Below are 16,657 nucleotides of genomic sequence, written 5' to 3'. Positions count from 1 at the left end.
TGTTTGGGTGAAGAATGTGGGTGAGGCCGTTTATATAATGTGAGATTAGTTTAATTCAGTTAAGAAGTCAGCTTGTACTCTGGAGCCAAGTATTCATCATAGGTGGGGATGGAGGAGTTTGTGTGCAGCTACCATATAGGGTAGCTGACTCAAACTGTAGGACCAGCGTGTGGTTGGGTGGGACCAAATACAGGGGGACCCGACTCTGTTGTTGGGAGGGTTGGACAGGTTACGTGGTCCAGCAATCGGATCCAAGATTTTTCCGGTAGAGGGGAACAAGCAAACCAGTAAGTAGGGGGTTCCAACTTCCTCAGTCCCGATTGTATATAATGGGGTAGCTCTAGGCTCTATGTCTTTTAGAAACTTGGGAGTACGTAAGGATTAGGAGGACAGTGAGGTCCCCTATTAGCTGCAAAACACAAACTAAAGCAGAGAAAGAGAGTTCAAATGGACCCATTCAACACAGAAAAGGGTTAGAATAACGAACTTTTCTGTTTATTATTCTCCGCTTATTCTCTCTCTCTCTCTCTCTCTCTCTTCACTCACACTCACAGATACAGATCTCATACAGCACCTTCTTGTATGAGCCTTTAAATAGAACCAACAACTCTACCCGCCAAGTTACAACCTAATCATTTGTTCTATTCTGTTCTCCTTTTTGCTCTCTCTCTCTCTCTCTCTCTCTCTCTCTCTCTCTCTCTCTCTCTGTGTTTCCATTTGTGCTTGCTTGTCTGAGAGTTCATCCTTGTCCTCTCGCCACAAGCATTGGTCTTTTGGGTACAGTCTTTATCTTGGTTTGAAATGACTGGCCATCAGGCGTGGTCGGAAAGCCAGTAGGTAAAAGTTAAAGTCGGAGGGGGCTAAGGGGAGACATATACATGGAGAGTCGCAGGAAGGTTTTAAGAGCTCTGTTTGGAGCTCTTCTGCTGCTGGTTGTCTTCTGGTTTTTCCTTGCTGGAATACTTGTAAACCGCGGTGCCGAAAAAAAACCAACCGTTACAGTTTCATCCACTAAAATCTTCAAGCATTGGAAGTTGATTGGAAGAGAGAAGCATACTGTTGTCTGGGACTCCACCTTTATCTACGTGAGCAAAAGAAGAGTGCCAAATGGACCTGATCCCATTCATAACAGGTACTTTCATTTTCCTTCATCAATTTGTACTAGTATATTTCTCTCTCGCACAATAATGTCTGCTGCATGCTTAAATATGAGGGAAGGGGACATGCATACTGAGACTGAGGAGAGAGACTTCCCTATACCCCGGGATGCCACTGGCGTCCCAGATCAATAATACAATGCTGTGTGGGGGATTTAAAACTCATGGCATTGTATCATTGGTCCGGGAAACTAAAATGGCATCCTGGGTGTAGGTAAGTCCTTCAGTAGACAAAGATCCTAAAGAAAGAAAACCAATATAGGAAAAGCCAGATCACATCAATTGGAAAGAGAATATATTGTTTCCATAAATTACGTTTCATATGAGACGTGACGGTGAACTTTATTAACCGGCTTTGATATCAACACTAAGCAAAAGAAATCGATAAATTTATTATATATTCTAAATAGAAGGAACTTATATTTCAGATTATATATGGAAATTGATGATTGTCTCCCTCTTTATCAAAAGCTTCTTTATATACCAAGCTTTCTCTTATTTTTATAAGCAACACATAAAGGCCTTGGAGAAAGAAGAAGACAACTTTTGTTGTGGGAGAGAACATAAAGAACTAGCTTCTCCTTTTTCTTTTACTAATTTTGTTAATCTATTTAAAAGTGTTCATCCGCTCTTTTTTCCCGTAAGAATTCAAGATTAATCAGGATATTAATTGTAATCTTAAGTATGATAGAAGACCATGGAGCCCCCGAATTGTTCGCCTCTCATATTTTTAGTGCTTTTTTTTTGTGTATACAGGAGAGCAGTGAAGACTAGACAACCACCTACACGAGCCTAGACGTGCGGAGTTTTGAAGCATCAGAACTCGAGCAGGAGGCATGTACAATAAGTTAATTATATATCTGCATTCTGCATTTTTTTTTATCCTTCAGTTAATTATCGTTTTCCCTGCCCGGTAGGAATTAGGACTTGTGGAGTGATTAGTTACTAGATTTTTTAGGAGAAAGATAAGCTTAAGCTCACTAGTTTGATCGATTTCCAAGTTCCGAGCATTGTTGCAGACTCACTGTAGGGTTGTTCATGGGCATGGAAAGAAGCCAAAGCTTATCTCAAACCAAATATACACGTTCAAGAATCTTGAGAAAGATAAGAACTTTTGAATGTATCTCGATTATGTTTGCTTAAAATGTTTTGGAGACAAGTTAATGGAGTGGATTTCACTTTTGTATTGAAAAAACCAAGTATATATAATCTAGTACCATCCGATGTGAGAGTTAGCCTAGTCAGATAGCTCTATTGAAGTCTTGGTCCCCCTCGCATGATATATATTGATGTCACTCGAAATATGCACTCACGTGAAGATGTGAATATCTCTCTCGTTACGTGACCCCACATGAGACTGATTGGAGTGGAGTGGAGTGGAGCTTGTAACTTGCGTGACTCACTAATCATTCATCTCTCTGCTTTCTAATAGTTAGGCCTTCTTCAAGTGGCTTTTGTTGTTTGTGTTTCCCACGTAAAGCAATTCTCTTCCACTAAAAGTAAGAACCTTGAATAGTGTTTGTGCTGATAATGCTCCCATTTTTTTTTTTTTTTAAATTTATCTTTGAAAAGAAAGATGTTGAACGCACGGGGCGTGAGCTTGTTTAAGGGCGTTCACCGTGAGAAATTTTTAATTGTGACGAGAACACGAATGGTACACCATCACATGTTTTTATGTAAGTGATGAGAATTTTTATTTTTTAAGTTATTAGTTTTTTAACACACATATCTCATTATTTGTATAATAACATGAGGTGTATCACCTCGTCTGCTGGTCATATTAAAAAATCTCTCGTTCACCGCCACCTGATATCTAGGCTTCCAATCGAATCCCTTCATTTAATGCGTATTTTCTCCCAAAAAAAAAGGAAGATATAACATAAAGCATAACCCACCAAACGTAAATTTAAAAAAAAAAAAAAGATTTAGAAAAGAAAAGGAAAAAAAAGAGAAAGTGCTTTGAATATGCAAAAGTGAAAACGAAGGAGCTTAAAAATGTGGTGTTTGCTTTAACTTTTGCTTCCTTTTGTGGTTTGATTTTGATTGATTCGAGAGGAAAGGCGAGGACTGGGTCCAAAAGTGAACGAGTGAGATTCAAAATTACGGTCCTTTTCTTTGTCGCATGGGAGACAGACTCCTCTCCCCTCCCTTCGAGAAAATTTTCACTGTGTTAAAAACATGGTCGAGTTCATCAAATGACATGGTACAAGTGGTTAAAAAAATTATTTAAATATTCAACCATTAATATTATAACATTTAATATACTACGCTGTGTTCCCTTCACACTAAAAATTCTCTCCCTTCCGTGCAGTGCATTTCCCCTCTCTTTGCATTCAAACTAATCCAACCAAATTACTTTATCACTAGCTTAAGATATCGGTTTTGATATCAATAATTAATTACGAAATTCGGGTCACTAATCATTTTGATATCAGTAATTAATTACGAAATTCGGGTCATTAATCATACTTAAAGGCAATGCTAGAACAATCACACTATTTTTTTAGAACACACGATATTATCTGCACTAAGGGAAAGGGGTGAGCTTAGCTTTACAATGAGCTAAGCAATAATGTGATTCAAACTCGCATTTGGCGAAAATCGAACCTAAGACCTCTCACTTACAAGTGAAGAGGAATACCACTAGACCGTAATACTAAATGGCAGAACAATCACACAACTTAAACACACAAAATTTACGGCATTGTTGCCACTCTTCCAAATATAGAGGTGGGCTACGCGGCATTTACTATTGCATGTAGGATCCACCTGAATTAAAGAGTGTCACCAATGTGATCAGTTATGCAGAAAAAATCTTGCATAATTGTTGCTAAATGTGAGTGGTTGGCGGTTTGGTTGTGTCTTATCGATCTACCAGTTACTCACATCTCGTTGCTATTGCACAAGACTTGACACACCCGGACCCCAATGTCCTCGGGACATCGGGATGGTCACGTGCTAGCTGACATCCGAAGGGTGACGAAAGTAATTTAATTTAAGCAATTACTGAGAAATATGCTAAAACAGGCAATATGGATTAATAATACAATACTAAAGTTCAACAACTAATTAATAAAATTATGATAACACATAATATTCAGAGCATATGTCTAATACAGAGTATAAGTGGAATTTAAGATAGAGAAGTGCTATTACAATAGGTGCCGAAGTAGAGAAGATATAGCACGAAATCATTGGTAGGGAAATTCCTCGTAGCTCAGATCATACTCCTCGTTATAAGGTCCTGAAGGGGGCGTAAAACAAATGTGAGTGGACCAAGTTGATATATATATAATAAAATAATTATCAACATACTAACCTCCAGATTTTATGAAAACACATATATCATGATCAACATAGGTTTTCTGAAACCTAGCATGTCGTGCAATATCTCAAATCATAACTTGTATATATAATATTCACTAGTGAATGTCCAATAACCCCCAGACCCCATGCCGGCTGTAATACCCTGAAAATTTTAAATATATGAAAATGTGGAGAAAATCGAAAATAAATCAATGTATGATTATGAAGAATTAAATCGAGAATATTATTGAGCTTTTATATGATTTTTCAAGAATTTATAATAATTCGTGTAAGTTAGTTTTAAATTAAACTAGTTACGAGGTTTAAAGTTTGGACCTTGATTATTTAAAATACGTAGACCTTTCGAGGTCAAAAATTATATTTTTGAATAGAGCTCGACCTCACGAACGTGTAGGCGCAAACCGTTCGTGAAACGGAGTTAGAACGAAGAAGTTATTAACGTTTAAAGTTGGGGGCATTTTAGTAAAATAGTTGAGTTCAAGATAACTCCAGATTTTTTAAGACAAATCTGGAAGGCCACGTGTGTGGCCGAGATTTAAAGACAGAAAAGATGGGTGGTGGAGATGGATTATAAAGGAGAGAAAGGAGGGAGGAGAAGAGGAGGGGAGGAAAGGATGACCAATGGGGAGAGAGAACCGGGAGAGGAAAGGAGAGAATGAGGGAGCGGGGGGTCCCTTGACCCGTGTGACCGGACCCAACCCGGTCGGGTTTCTTTCCCATTTTTCCGACGAAACTAGCCATTTTTCCAGCGAAATTACATCAAATTAACCATTGTAAAACCCTCCATAACCTTCCTTCTCCCTAATACACCTCGAAATTTATGTAATTTGGCTTTGGATTTGGGAAAACCGCACCGGTGGGTGCGGTGAACTCGTGACCTTGTTTCCCCAATTCTCAAATGATTCCATCAAATTAATACCACAATTAGACTCCTCTTAAGAGCTGGAACAAAGCCCATTCATTGGTTGGGGCGTCAGAGTTGCTATGGAGTCGAATTGAGGACACCCAAATTCTAGGGTTCTGACGGGTTTTGACGAAATTGGAGTCTTTCCAGGCCAAATTGGCCTTGGTTGTAGGTATGAAATTTTCTTTACTCATTGAGATCTTCATTTTTGTAATTTTTGAGAATTTTTAAAAATAATTGAATTTTTCGGCGAACCGGGGCGGCCGACCGCCACCTGCGGTGGCGCACGGCCAGGGAGCCGACAAGTGAGTTTTATGCAAATTTTGTTATTCTAATTATTTTTTTATAAATTTAATTGTTGTGGTTTGAATATTACTACGATTTTGGTATATGCGGGATTAAAGGAATATTTCGGGTTCGGTTTAAAATTTGAAGTTTTGAACTACGAAAGGCTTGATCCCTATTGAGGGTACGTAGGCAGTCTAACGAGACGTTAGATGCAGCCGCGAAATAAATGTGTTTAAATCTTCGAGAATTAGTATATAGATGGAAATTGATCCAAGAGAAGAACATAAATTAGCTATGTTTTTAGGTTGGGCCTACCATAAATATTTTCCGAAATATACAAATATTTCGGGGCATGGGCTTTACAAATGGTATCAGAGCAAATGATCCCACTTTACATTATGAGATATGGTTGAGTTTTGAATGTGAGTTATGGATCTCGTTGGTATTGCATTATCTCATAAATTCTATGAAACATGAGGAATCTATGTGGAAAGTATGCGTTGTAAATCATCATGAAATGAATTAAATGGGAATAGAAATTTTTGAAATGTCACATCTCTTGTAATAGCCTTAATGTTGGGGGTATTTGATTAAGGTTGGGGTTAACCTTTATTTAGGGTTGAATTTATATTATGCATTATGGAAAACGTATAGGAAATACATATATGTATGCATTGTGCTTGTGATGACAATTCCATGATGAATATGAAATAGTGATAGTAGAAATAATTATTTTTATTTATATTGCATTAGTCTCTAAGTTCTTTGAATAATAAGGAACTTTTGTGGAATGTATTGTTGTGAAGTATGATACTTTGAATTGAATGGAATGGGAGTAGGAAAATTTTAAAATATCATATTTATGTTATAGCTTTGAAGATGAGCATTTGATTAAAGTTTGGTTTAACCTAGAATTGAATTGATTTTTGTTATGCATTATGAAAATGTGAAATGCCAAAATGATGGTGGAATGGTGACAAGTAGATGGAAAAATTGCATTATACCTGTGCCAGTGGGCCGAAAAGAGCCCGTGGACATGTGATTGGGCCGAAAAGAGCCCGTGGACATGTGATTAGGGCGAAAAGAGCCCGTGGATATGTGATTGGGCCGAAAAGAGCCCGTGGATATGTGATTGGGCCGAAAAGAGCCCGTGGAAATGGGATTGGGCAAAAATGGCCCGTAGATGTGAAATTTGGGTACAATGACCTGTAAATGTGCAATTGGGCGAGAAGGGCCGTGAAAGAAAAAAAAAAGTGGTGAATATTGGCCAGATATAATACAATATTTTCCGCATACTAGTCACTTATGGAGGTAAAAGAAAATGGTGGTGAAATCATTGTTTTGATAATGGTAAGTATAACTCGAAATTTAAAAATCTGATGGCCATGAAAATTTTGGTTGGGCATATCAATATTTATGGAAGCGATTGTGATTTATTGAATGGGAAAGGAAATTATAAACGATGGTTATGGTCTGCCTAATATAATTAGAATGGTGGTAGGTAAGGATGAAACTATGAAATGAAATTCTAAGCTTGTTTAATATCAACAAATTTTTGGTGGTGTGAGATGTGAAATTTTTTATGAAATGTAAACAGTACACTAGACATGTAGCTCACTAAATTATTCAAGCTGTGGTTAGAATTTGGTTGAAATTGTTGATATTTGGTTTGTCAATTATAAAGATTTGGCTTGAAATTCTACTAGGTTACTAGTCGATGATTTGAAATTTCAGTATTTAATTGGTCGGGAATAGTTATGTCTGAAAATTTATAATACTTATGCTGCCAATATTGGGTATTTTCTGATGTTGGTATCGTCAGTGATGATTGTAAAAAAAAAAAAAAAAAAAAAAAAGAAAGAATTGTGGTAAATGGCTGCGTATAGCCAATGAAGGCCATGAGAAATTTTGGCTAAATGAGGATTTATTTTACCAATGGGTATAGTTAAAATTTTTGATACTAAATTTGACAATGAATGTGTTGGGGATATGACAATGAGAGAAATAATCACGATTATAATTCGTTGTTTTGCTTGAAATCGTAGGTGGAGGTTATAATTTTATTCACCCTAAAAGAAATGGTGGAAATAATGCTAGTTCCTTATCGTGATTTGACGATTGAAATCTCGGGGACGAGATTTATTTTAACGGGGGGTGAATGTAATACCCTGAAAATTTTAAATATATGAAAATGTGGAGAAAATCGAAAATAAATCGATGTATGATTATGAAGAATTAAATCGAGAATATTATTGAGCTTTTATATGATTTTTCAAGAATTTATAATAATTCGTGTAAGTTAGTTTTAAATTAAACTAGTTACGAGGTTTAAAGTTTGGACCTTGATTATTTAAAATACGTAGACCTTTCGAGGTCAAAAATTATATTTTTGAATAGAGCTCGACCTCACGAATGCGTAGGCGCAAACCGTTCATGAAACGGAGTTAGAACGAAGAAGTTATTATGTTTAAAGTTGGGGGCATTTTAGTAAAATAGTTGAGTTCAAGATAACTCCAAATTTTTGAAGACAAATCTGGAAGGCCACGTGTGTGGCCGAGATTTAAAGACAAAAAAGATGGGCGGTGGAGATGGATCATAAAGGAGAGAAAGGAGGGAGGAGAAGAGGAGGGGAGGAAAGGATGACAAATGGGGAGAGAGAACCGAGAGAGGAAAGGAGAGAATGGGGGAGCGGGGATCCTTTGACCAGTGTGACCGGACCCGACCCGGTCGGGTTTCTTTCCCATTTTTCCGACAAAATTAGCCATATTTCCGGTGAAATTACATCAAATTAACCCTTGTAAAACCCTCCATAACCTTCCTTCTCCCTAATACACCTCGAAATTTATGTAATTTGGCTTTGGATTTGGGAAAACCACACCGGTGGGTGCGGTGAACTCGTGACCTTGTTTCCCCAATTCTCAAATGATTCCATCAAATTAATACCACAATTAGACTCATGTTAAGAGCTGGAACAAAGCCCATTCATTGGTTGGGGCGTCGGAGTTGCTATGGAGTCGAATTGAGGACACCCAAATTCTAGGGTTCCGACGGGTTTTGACGAAATTGGAGTCTTTCCAGGCCAAATTGGCCTTGGTTGCAGGTATGAAATTTTCTTTACTCATTAAGATCTTCATTTCTGTAATTTTTGAGAATTTTTAAAAATAATTGAATTTTTCGGCGAATCGGGGCGGCGGGTGCGGTGGTGCACGGCCAGGGAGCCGACAAGTGTGTTTTATGCGAATTTCATTATTCTAATTATGTTTTTATAAATTTAATTGTTGTGGTTTGAATATTACTACAATTTTGGTATATGCAGGATTAAAGGAATATTTTGGGTTCGGTTTAAAATTTGAAGTTTTGAACTACGAAAGGCTTGATCCCTGTTGAGGGTACGTAGGCAGTCTAACGAGATGTTAGATGCAGCCGCGAAATAAATGTGTTTCAATCTTCGAGAATTAGGGTACCGTTTGGTACGCAGACGGGACGGGACGGAACAGATGATGTAAATATTGAAAAAGATAAGGAGAAATTTTGTCATAAAATGTTATAAATTTGTGTTCCACGAATGTGGAACGGGTCGTTCCAGGGGGAAGAGGTGAAACGAAAAATCAGCCAAATTTCGTCCCATGGGACAACTCGTTCCACAGTTTTTAGGCGCACCAAACGTGGGACGGAACGGCTGGTCCCGTTCCATCCAGTCCCGTCCCACGTACCAAACAATACCTAGTATACAGATGGAAATTGATCCAAGAGAAGAACATAAATTAGCTATGTTTTTAGGTTAGGCCTACCATAAATATTTTTCGAAATATACAAATATTTCGGGGCAGGGGCGTTACACCGGCTCCTCGTCTTTGAGTAGACAGTCAGAGGAAAACACACTACAGGCCACATGCATGCTCCCCGTCCCTGTGCTAAATAGCCAGAGGAAACACACTCCAGGCCATATGCCAACACAAAATTGTCGCCCGGGACGGACCTAAATCTATCCCTACGTCCCGTAGCGAAAAGGACCACTAGGTAAGTACAAAACCATTGAACATATATATATTGAAAAACAACTTCATAGTATAAAGTCATCCATCATCTATACTATAAAGATGTGTTCTAAACATGTTCTAAATATCATATCGTCATCCATAAGATATTTTATAAGAACACGGGTTATAAGAAAAATAGTAGTAATTCAAACTTGTGTTAGTAAGCATGTTATCTCAAAAAGTTTCATAGAACATAATTGTTAAATCATGTTTTTCATGTATGCATTTGTACTATAAAACATGCATTTTTAGAAGGGGTCTACTCACTATACACCGTTGGTGCAAAGCTATACTAAAAAAGGAATAACGGAATCACCGCTAATAATCACACCTATTCACATAAAGGAGTACATTTAGTCAAACTCTACTCAAACGATTGAATTTGGAAAAACGGACTTCAAAAACAGGTACAAAACGTCAAAATTAGCCTAAGAGAGGTATCGGACGAAAACAGAAAAGTCAACACGAAAATCAAAGTCAACGATCAACGTTGACCGGATCAACGGTCAGACCGGGTCAAAAGGGTCTAAGCTTAGGGTTGGACCGGGTTTAGGGCTTTAGGGTTAGGCCGATCGGGCCCTAAGGGTTTTGGTTTAGATAATTAGGCGGGCTAGTTCTTAGGGGTTTAGGAGGTCTCTAGACTCGACCTAGACCCACACACGACCCGATAGCCTAATTAGAAAGGGTTTAGGGTTTAGTCAACGGGCCAAAGGCCCTAAATGAAACGGCCCGAAGGCCTTTTGGGTTTTTAAGGAATTAAAATAAAAATAAAAAGGGAACGGGCTAGGGTATTGGGCTAAAACAAAACGGGCTTAAGGCCCGTGGGTTTAGAAAACGGCCTAAAGGCCTTGGTTGAACGGAGAAGAACGTCGGAGCTTCTACAGCTCCGGCCGACTGCAAACGCACACCCTAGACCCCGATCTAGGTATCAAAATGAAGAACAAGACGAGATGAGTGTTTTTATATCTTTGGTTTACCGTAAAACGGTCGGAGGTGATCGAAAAATCACTCGACAACCACGGGCTCGCCAGAGATTGGTGTGTCTTCCCCCGAGTTGATCTCGTGTTACAACCTTGATAAAAATGAGCTAAAACTCAACAAATTTCATTCGAGCTTCACAATAGAACGAAAATAGAGGAAAATCCAAAACTTACATAACCGGAAAAACGAATGAATCTCGCCGAAGAGTTCTTGGGTTCCACCGCTCCTCGCAGCGATGGGAGAGAGAGACGGCGGAATGCTGATGATGATGATGATGCCTGAACGATGGTAAGGGTGTAGGTGCACTTGGGTGTTCTTGGGTTAAAGGAATGGAAAGGGATTAGGGGGTTTCGAGAGAAGGAATGGATAGTGAGTGCAGAGAAAGAAAGGAAAAGGGGTCACGGGTAGGGGACAGAGAGAGAAACGTAGGGGGTGATGGGGTGTTGCCACATGGCAGTTTGAGAATGAGAACAAATCTCATTTTCAGATCCTGATTGGGTAAAGGAATGGGGTCCAAATTGATAATTCTATTAATATTTGGGGAGAATTACAGAATTACATTTATAAGTGGGGGTGGGTGTAACAATCTACCCCCCTTATAAAAATTTCGTCCCTGAAATTTACAACCTTAAGCAAATAAAAACGAATACTGACTCCTCATCAAATCCTCTATTTCCCACGTTGCTTCCTCAACAACGTGGTTCCTCCAAAGCACATTCACCAACGAAATAACTTTGTTCCTTAACACTTTATCTTGTCGATCAAGTATAGCCACTGGATCTTCGACATAGCTAGCATCCTGATTCACTTCCAGCGACTCTAACTGAATGATATGAGAGGGATCTGGTACATATTTCCGAAGCATAGAAACATGGAAAACGTTGTAAATCAGTGACAACTCCAATGGTAGCTCTAATCTGTAGGCAACTGCACCAATTCTCTCATTAATCTGATAAGAACCAACGTATTGAGGACTAAACTTTCCTCGCTTACCAAAACGAACAACACCCTTCCAGGGAGACAACTTCAAAAACACAAAGTCACCAACCTTAGACTCACTGCCTCTGGAATGTTTATCCATGATACTTTTCTGTCGATCTTGCGCTGCCTTTCGGTTTCTTTTAATCAGCTGGATGTTAGCATTAGTAGTGTCCACAATTTCTGGTCATAGTAACACTCATTCGCGGACCTCTATCCAACATAACGGCATCGAACACACTTTTCCTTACAAAGCCTCATAAGGTGCCATACCGATACTCGAATGATAGATGTTATTGTATGCAAACTCAACCAACGGCAGATAGCTATCCCAATTACCCTTCCATTAGAGAACAGACACTCTCAACATGTCTTATAATGTTTGAATTGTCTGCTCAGACTGACCATTGGTCTGTGGATGATAGGTAGTGCTAAAAAGCAATTGAGTACCCATGGCAGTATTAAAAGCTTTCTAAAACCTGAAAGTAAACCTGGGATCTCTGTCTGAAACAATATAGACGGGTACACCATGAAGTCTGACAATATTATCGATGAACAACTTTGACAACTTCTTCAAGGAATAGGTCTGTCAAACAGGTAAGAAGTGAGCGGTCTTAGTGAGTCGATCCACAATTTCCCAAATGTCGTCCAATCTCGACTGTGTCCTCGGTAAACCATACACAAAATCCATAGTGATGTCTTCCCATTTCCACTTTGCTATCGGAAGATTTTGCATTAGTCCCCCAGGTCTGTCTATTGGCATTCACCTGTTGACAAATGATGCATCTACTTACATAATCTGCCACATCCCGCTTCATTCCTATCCAATAATAGAACGGACGGATAGTGCGATATAATTTGGTGTTTCCCCGATGCATGGCATATGCTGAAAGGTGCGCTTCATCCATGATTTCCATTTTCACTGATTCGTTATTCTGAGGCACGTAAGGCACGTACAGTCTGTTTTCCCACATTAATGTTTCATCATTTCAGATATTAAAATCCTCATTTTCTCATTTTTCCACCGAAGTCTTTATGTCGGCACATTCATGATCAAGTTCTTGGGCTTCTCGGACCATATCCACTAAAACAGGTCTAACCTGGAAATGTGCCAATCAAGCTCCCCGATCACCCGGTTTCACCGTGACGCCAGTTTCTCGAAGCGAAAATAGTAGTGGGACATGGATATCTCTAAGGGATGCAAGTTGTTCGTGATATTTCTAACTTGTGCATTCGCCACTACATTGGCATGTTTGGGATAATATTCAATCGTGCAGTTATAATCAATGATAAGTTACATCCACCTTCTCTACCTTAAGTTCAAGTCTCTCTGCGTAAAGATATATTTGAGGCTCTTATGATCAGTAAAGATGCGACACTTCTCGCCGTACAAGTAATGTCTCCAAATCTTTAGAGCGAACACCAATGCACCAAGTTCCAAATCATGTGTGGGATAGTTTCTCCTGTGGGTCTTAAGCTTCCTGGAAGCATAGGCAATGACTCTTTCATGCTGCATCAATACAAAACCCAAACCTGACAAAGATGCATCCGTATGGATCTTAAACTCACCGTTATCGTCTGGGAGAGCAACAACAAGAGCTTGAGTGAGACGCTGCTTCAGCTCCTGAAAACTCCGCGTACAGTCTTCATCCCACTTAAACTCGACCTCCTTTCGAGTCAACTTATTCAAAAACAAGGCAATTGCTGAGAAACCCTGAATAAATAGTCAGTAATAGCCAGCCACACCTAGAAAACTCCTTACTTCTGTAACATTCCTCGGTTGTTCTCATGTAGTTATTGCCAACACCTTCTGATGATCCACACCAATTCCCTCAGCAGATACTACATGTCCGAGGAAACTGATATGGTTTAACCAAAACTGACACTTGTTGAACTTAGCATGCAGCTGCTAACTTCTCAACCTTTCCAACACCAACCTTAAATGTTCTATGTGTTCGTTAACACTCTTAGAATAGATCAGAATATCATCGATGACCACAATCACAAACCGGTCCAGATACGGTCTAAAGACTCTGTTCATCAAATCCATGAACGCTGCAGGTGCATTTGTCAATCCAAAAGGCATGACACGGAAATTCAAAGTGTCCATACCTAGTGCGGAAAGCAGTCTTCGGTACATCTTCCTCCCGAATTAGCAGTTAATGATAACCAGAACGAAGATCGATCTTAGAGAACACATGAGCACCCTTCAGCTGGTTAAACAAGTTATCGATTCGAGGTAGAGGATAACGATTCTTCACCGTCACCCGGTTCAACTACTGGTAGTTGATGCAAAGTCTCATTGATCCATCCTTCTTTTTGACAAATAAAACAGGAGTGCCCCAGGGAGACATACTAGGATGGATGTAACCTTTATCCACTAATTCCTGAAATTGAATATTCAATTCCTTCAACTCTACTGATGCCATTCGATAAGGTGGTAAAGAAATATGGTCCGTACCTGGAAGTAAATCGATGGTAAATTCAATTTCCCTCGCAGGTGGTAATCCTGGTAAATCCTCTAGAAATACATCGGTGAATTTCTTCACCACGGGTACATATTTAGGACTTAATGAGGATTTATCCATCGTCACTCATCCTGAAGTGTGATCGACGATCGTCCAGGCCGATTGAACGTCACAGATTTCTCTCAACATGCGACATAAGCACGGTGCCTAGATAGCCAATCCATCCCCAAAATAACATCGAACTCCGCCACATTAAAAGGAACCAAACTAGCCTCCATCATTTCCCCTTCCACTATTGCCAGGCAACTTTTATACTTCCACTTTGCACAGAACATATCTCTTTACGGCATTTGCACAAGCATATCATAGCCAAGCAGTGTAGGTTGCGAATTTAAATTCAGTGCAAATGATGAAGACATAAATGAAAAAGTAGCACCAGATCAATGAGAACTCTCGCCCAATTACCACAAATAAGTAACATACCAGTAATAACTTGAAGATCCTGATAAGTCTCATGCTGAGTCATGACGTTGATACATCCATGGAACTGAAGTCCTGCACCATTATTACGGCCACCTCGAGCCCTAAAATCCTGGTTGTTAAGGCATGCTTGGTTCCCCTGAGTGTGGCTACCCGAAGCTGCACTAAACTGTTGCGGCTGTCTCTAAGTAGAAAATTGAGTATTCTGGCTCCCACTCCCGCCATAGTTCTGAGTATAATTGCTGTCATAACTAGAACTCGGGTTATCCACCATAACTCGGAACAAATGCATAACTTTCGGCAGGCTGCCCTGAAGAGCAAAATCTGACAATATGCCTCGTGCCTCCACACCTGTGACATGTGATTGGTGATGTGAAATGACTGAATGATCGCCTCCCATATTCGTTGCCTGAGCCCTCGCTAGAAGAACATGAACCCTGGCCCTGACGTTTGAAGGAATGAGAGTGTCTAAGGCCAACAAAGTTAGAGGAGCCACCAGGTTCCCTCATACTTCGAGATTGAAAACCACGACCCCTATGGTTCTGGTACCGAGGTCGGTCTTGATTTTTGGGTGGTTCCTGAAATTGTGACTGTTCCTGATTAATAGTCACACACCTAGACTGCTCAATTCTCAAGCAAGTCTCAATCATCTCTTTGTAATTTCTATGTCTCTAGGTTGCCACTGTTTCACGATAGTCTGGATTCAAACAGATCAGTAACTGAACCATCATTTTGTTCGGATTTCTATAAGTCCTTGCATGATGTCTCGACATATGCTGAAAAGTATTATCCACCTCAGTGACACTCAAATCGACTTGGCAAAACTCTAGAAATTGTTGTCTCATCCTTAACTGATAATTAGGGCTCAGAAAATGTACGCTGAAGAGTCTCCGGAATGTAGCCCAAGTCATCGAAGTACCAAGTGGATGAATATCTTTCACTGATTTCCACCAATCTTAGCATTCCTCTTAAGAAAACAAGCTGCAATCTCCGCTCATTCACCTGGTAGACATCTCATACTCTCTAGAGTATCTTCCACTTGCTCCAACCAGTCCTCAGCCTCCAGACAGGCTCTCACTACTTAAAGATTCGGAATACCATGACTATGAGTAATCTCAATATAGGTGCAATTCGATCTATTACCACCAGTAAAGGCATTCCATATAGCATTAGTCAATTGCTGGATTCCTCCCCCTACACCAGAACGAGCTCGACAAGGTACATTCCCATCAGCGGGATCTATAATTCTGATAAGAGACAAGCACGATTTAGAACAACTGGAGATTAAAGATACAATAAAAATGATGATTACCAAATGATGGAAAGAAATCTTAAGTATGCTCTGAATGAATCATGCTCTGATACCAATCTAACACGCTTCGACCCTGATGTCTTCGGGACATCAGAATGGTCACGTGCTGGCCGACACCTAAAGGGTTACGAAAGTCATTTAATTTAAGCAATTACTGATAAATATGCTAAAACAAGCAATATGGACTAATAACACAATACTAAAGTTCAACAACTAATTAATAAAATTATGATAACACACATAATGTTCAGAGCATACGTCTAATACAGAGTACAAGTAGAATTTAAGATTGAAAAGTGCTATTACAATAGGTGCCAAAGCAGAGAAGATATAGCACGAAATCACTGGTAGGGAAATTCCTCGTAGCTCAGATCGTATTTCTCGTTATAAGGTCCTTAAGGGGGCACAAAACAAACGTGAGTGAACCAAGTTAATATATGTGTTTTCATAAAACCTGGGGGTTAATATGTTGATAATTGTTTTATTATATATATATATATATTAACATGGTCCACTCATGTTTGTTTTGTGCCCCTTTGAGGACCTTATAACGAGGAATACGATCTGAGATACGAGGAATTTCCCTATCAGTGATTTCATGTTATATCTTCTATGCTTCGGCACCTATTGTAATAGCACTTCTCTATCTTAAATTCCGCTTGTATTTTATATTAGACGTATGCTCTGAACATTATGTGTGTTATCATAATTTTATTAATTAG

The 16,657-nt window shown here is 39.3% G+C and overlaps 1 protein-coding gene across 1 annotated transcript; it reads right to left on the bottom strand.

The window, feature by feature from the left end:
• Nucleotides 1–11,325: 11,325 nt before the first annotated feature.
• LOC139193635 (uncharacterized) lies at nucleotides 11,326–13,785 on the bottom strand. The gene is made up of 7 exons (XM_070817059.1): nucleotides 13,613–13,785; nucleotides 13,483–13,534; nucleotides 12,989–13,389; nucleotides 12,470–12,635; nucleotides 12,126–12,179; nucleotides 11,949–12,015; nucleotides 11,326–11,858 (listed from the first exon to the last, which is right to left on the bottom strand). The coding sequence occupies exons 1-7, from the start codon at nucleotides 13,783–13,785 to the stop codon at nucleotides 11,326–11,328; spliced, it is 1,446 nt and encodes a 481-aa protein (XP_070673160.1).
• Nucleotides 13,786–16,657: the final 2,872 nt, after the last annotated feature.

This window comes from Malus domestica, chromosome 17, assembly GCF_042453785.1.
Source record: "Malus domestica chromosome 17, GDT2T_hap1".
In the NCBI taxonomy this organism is placed as follows: Eukaryota; Viridiplantae; Streptophyta; class Magnoliopsida; order Rosales; family Rosaceae; genus Malus; species Malus domestica.
Note: the sequence above shows the minus strand (reverse complement) of the source record. Positions and strands in the feature narration are given on the sequence as shown.

Excerpts from the sequence above, each read along its gene's own strand:
- LOC139193635 (XM_070817059.1), bottom strand. The coding sequence starts at position 13,785 with ATGGACACTTTGAATTTCCGTGTCATGCCTTTTGGATTGACAAATGCA. Across the intron at positions 13,390-13,482 it reads TTGGTGTGGATCATCAGAAG|GGTTTCTCAGCAATTGCCTT; the intron begins GTGTTGGCAATA and ends CTATTTATTCAG. Across the intron at positions 11,859-11,948 it reads CATCTATCATTCGAGTATCG|AAATTGTGGACACTACTAAT; the intron begins GTATGGCACCTT and ends TACTATGACCAG.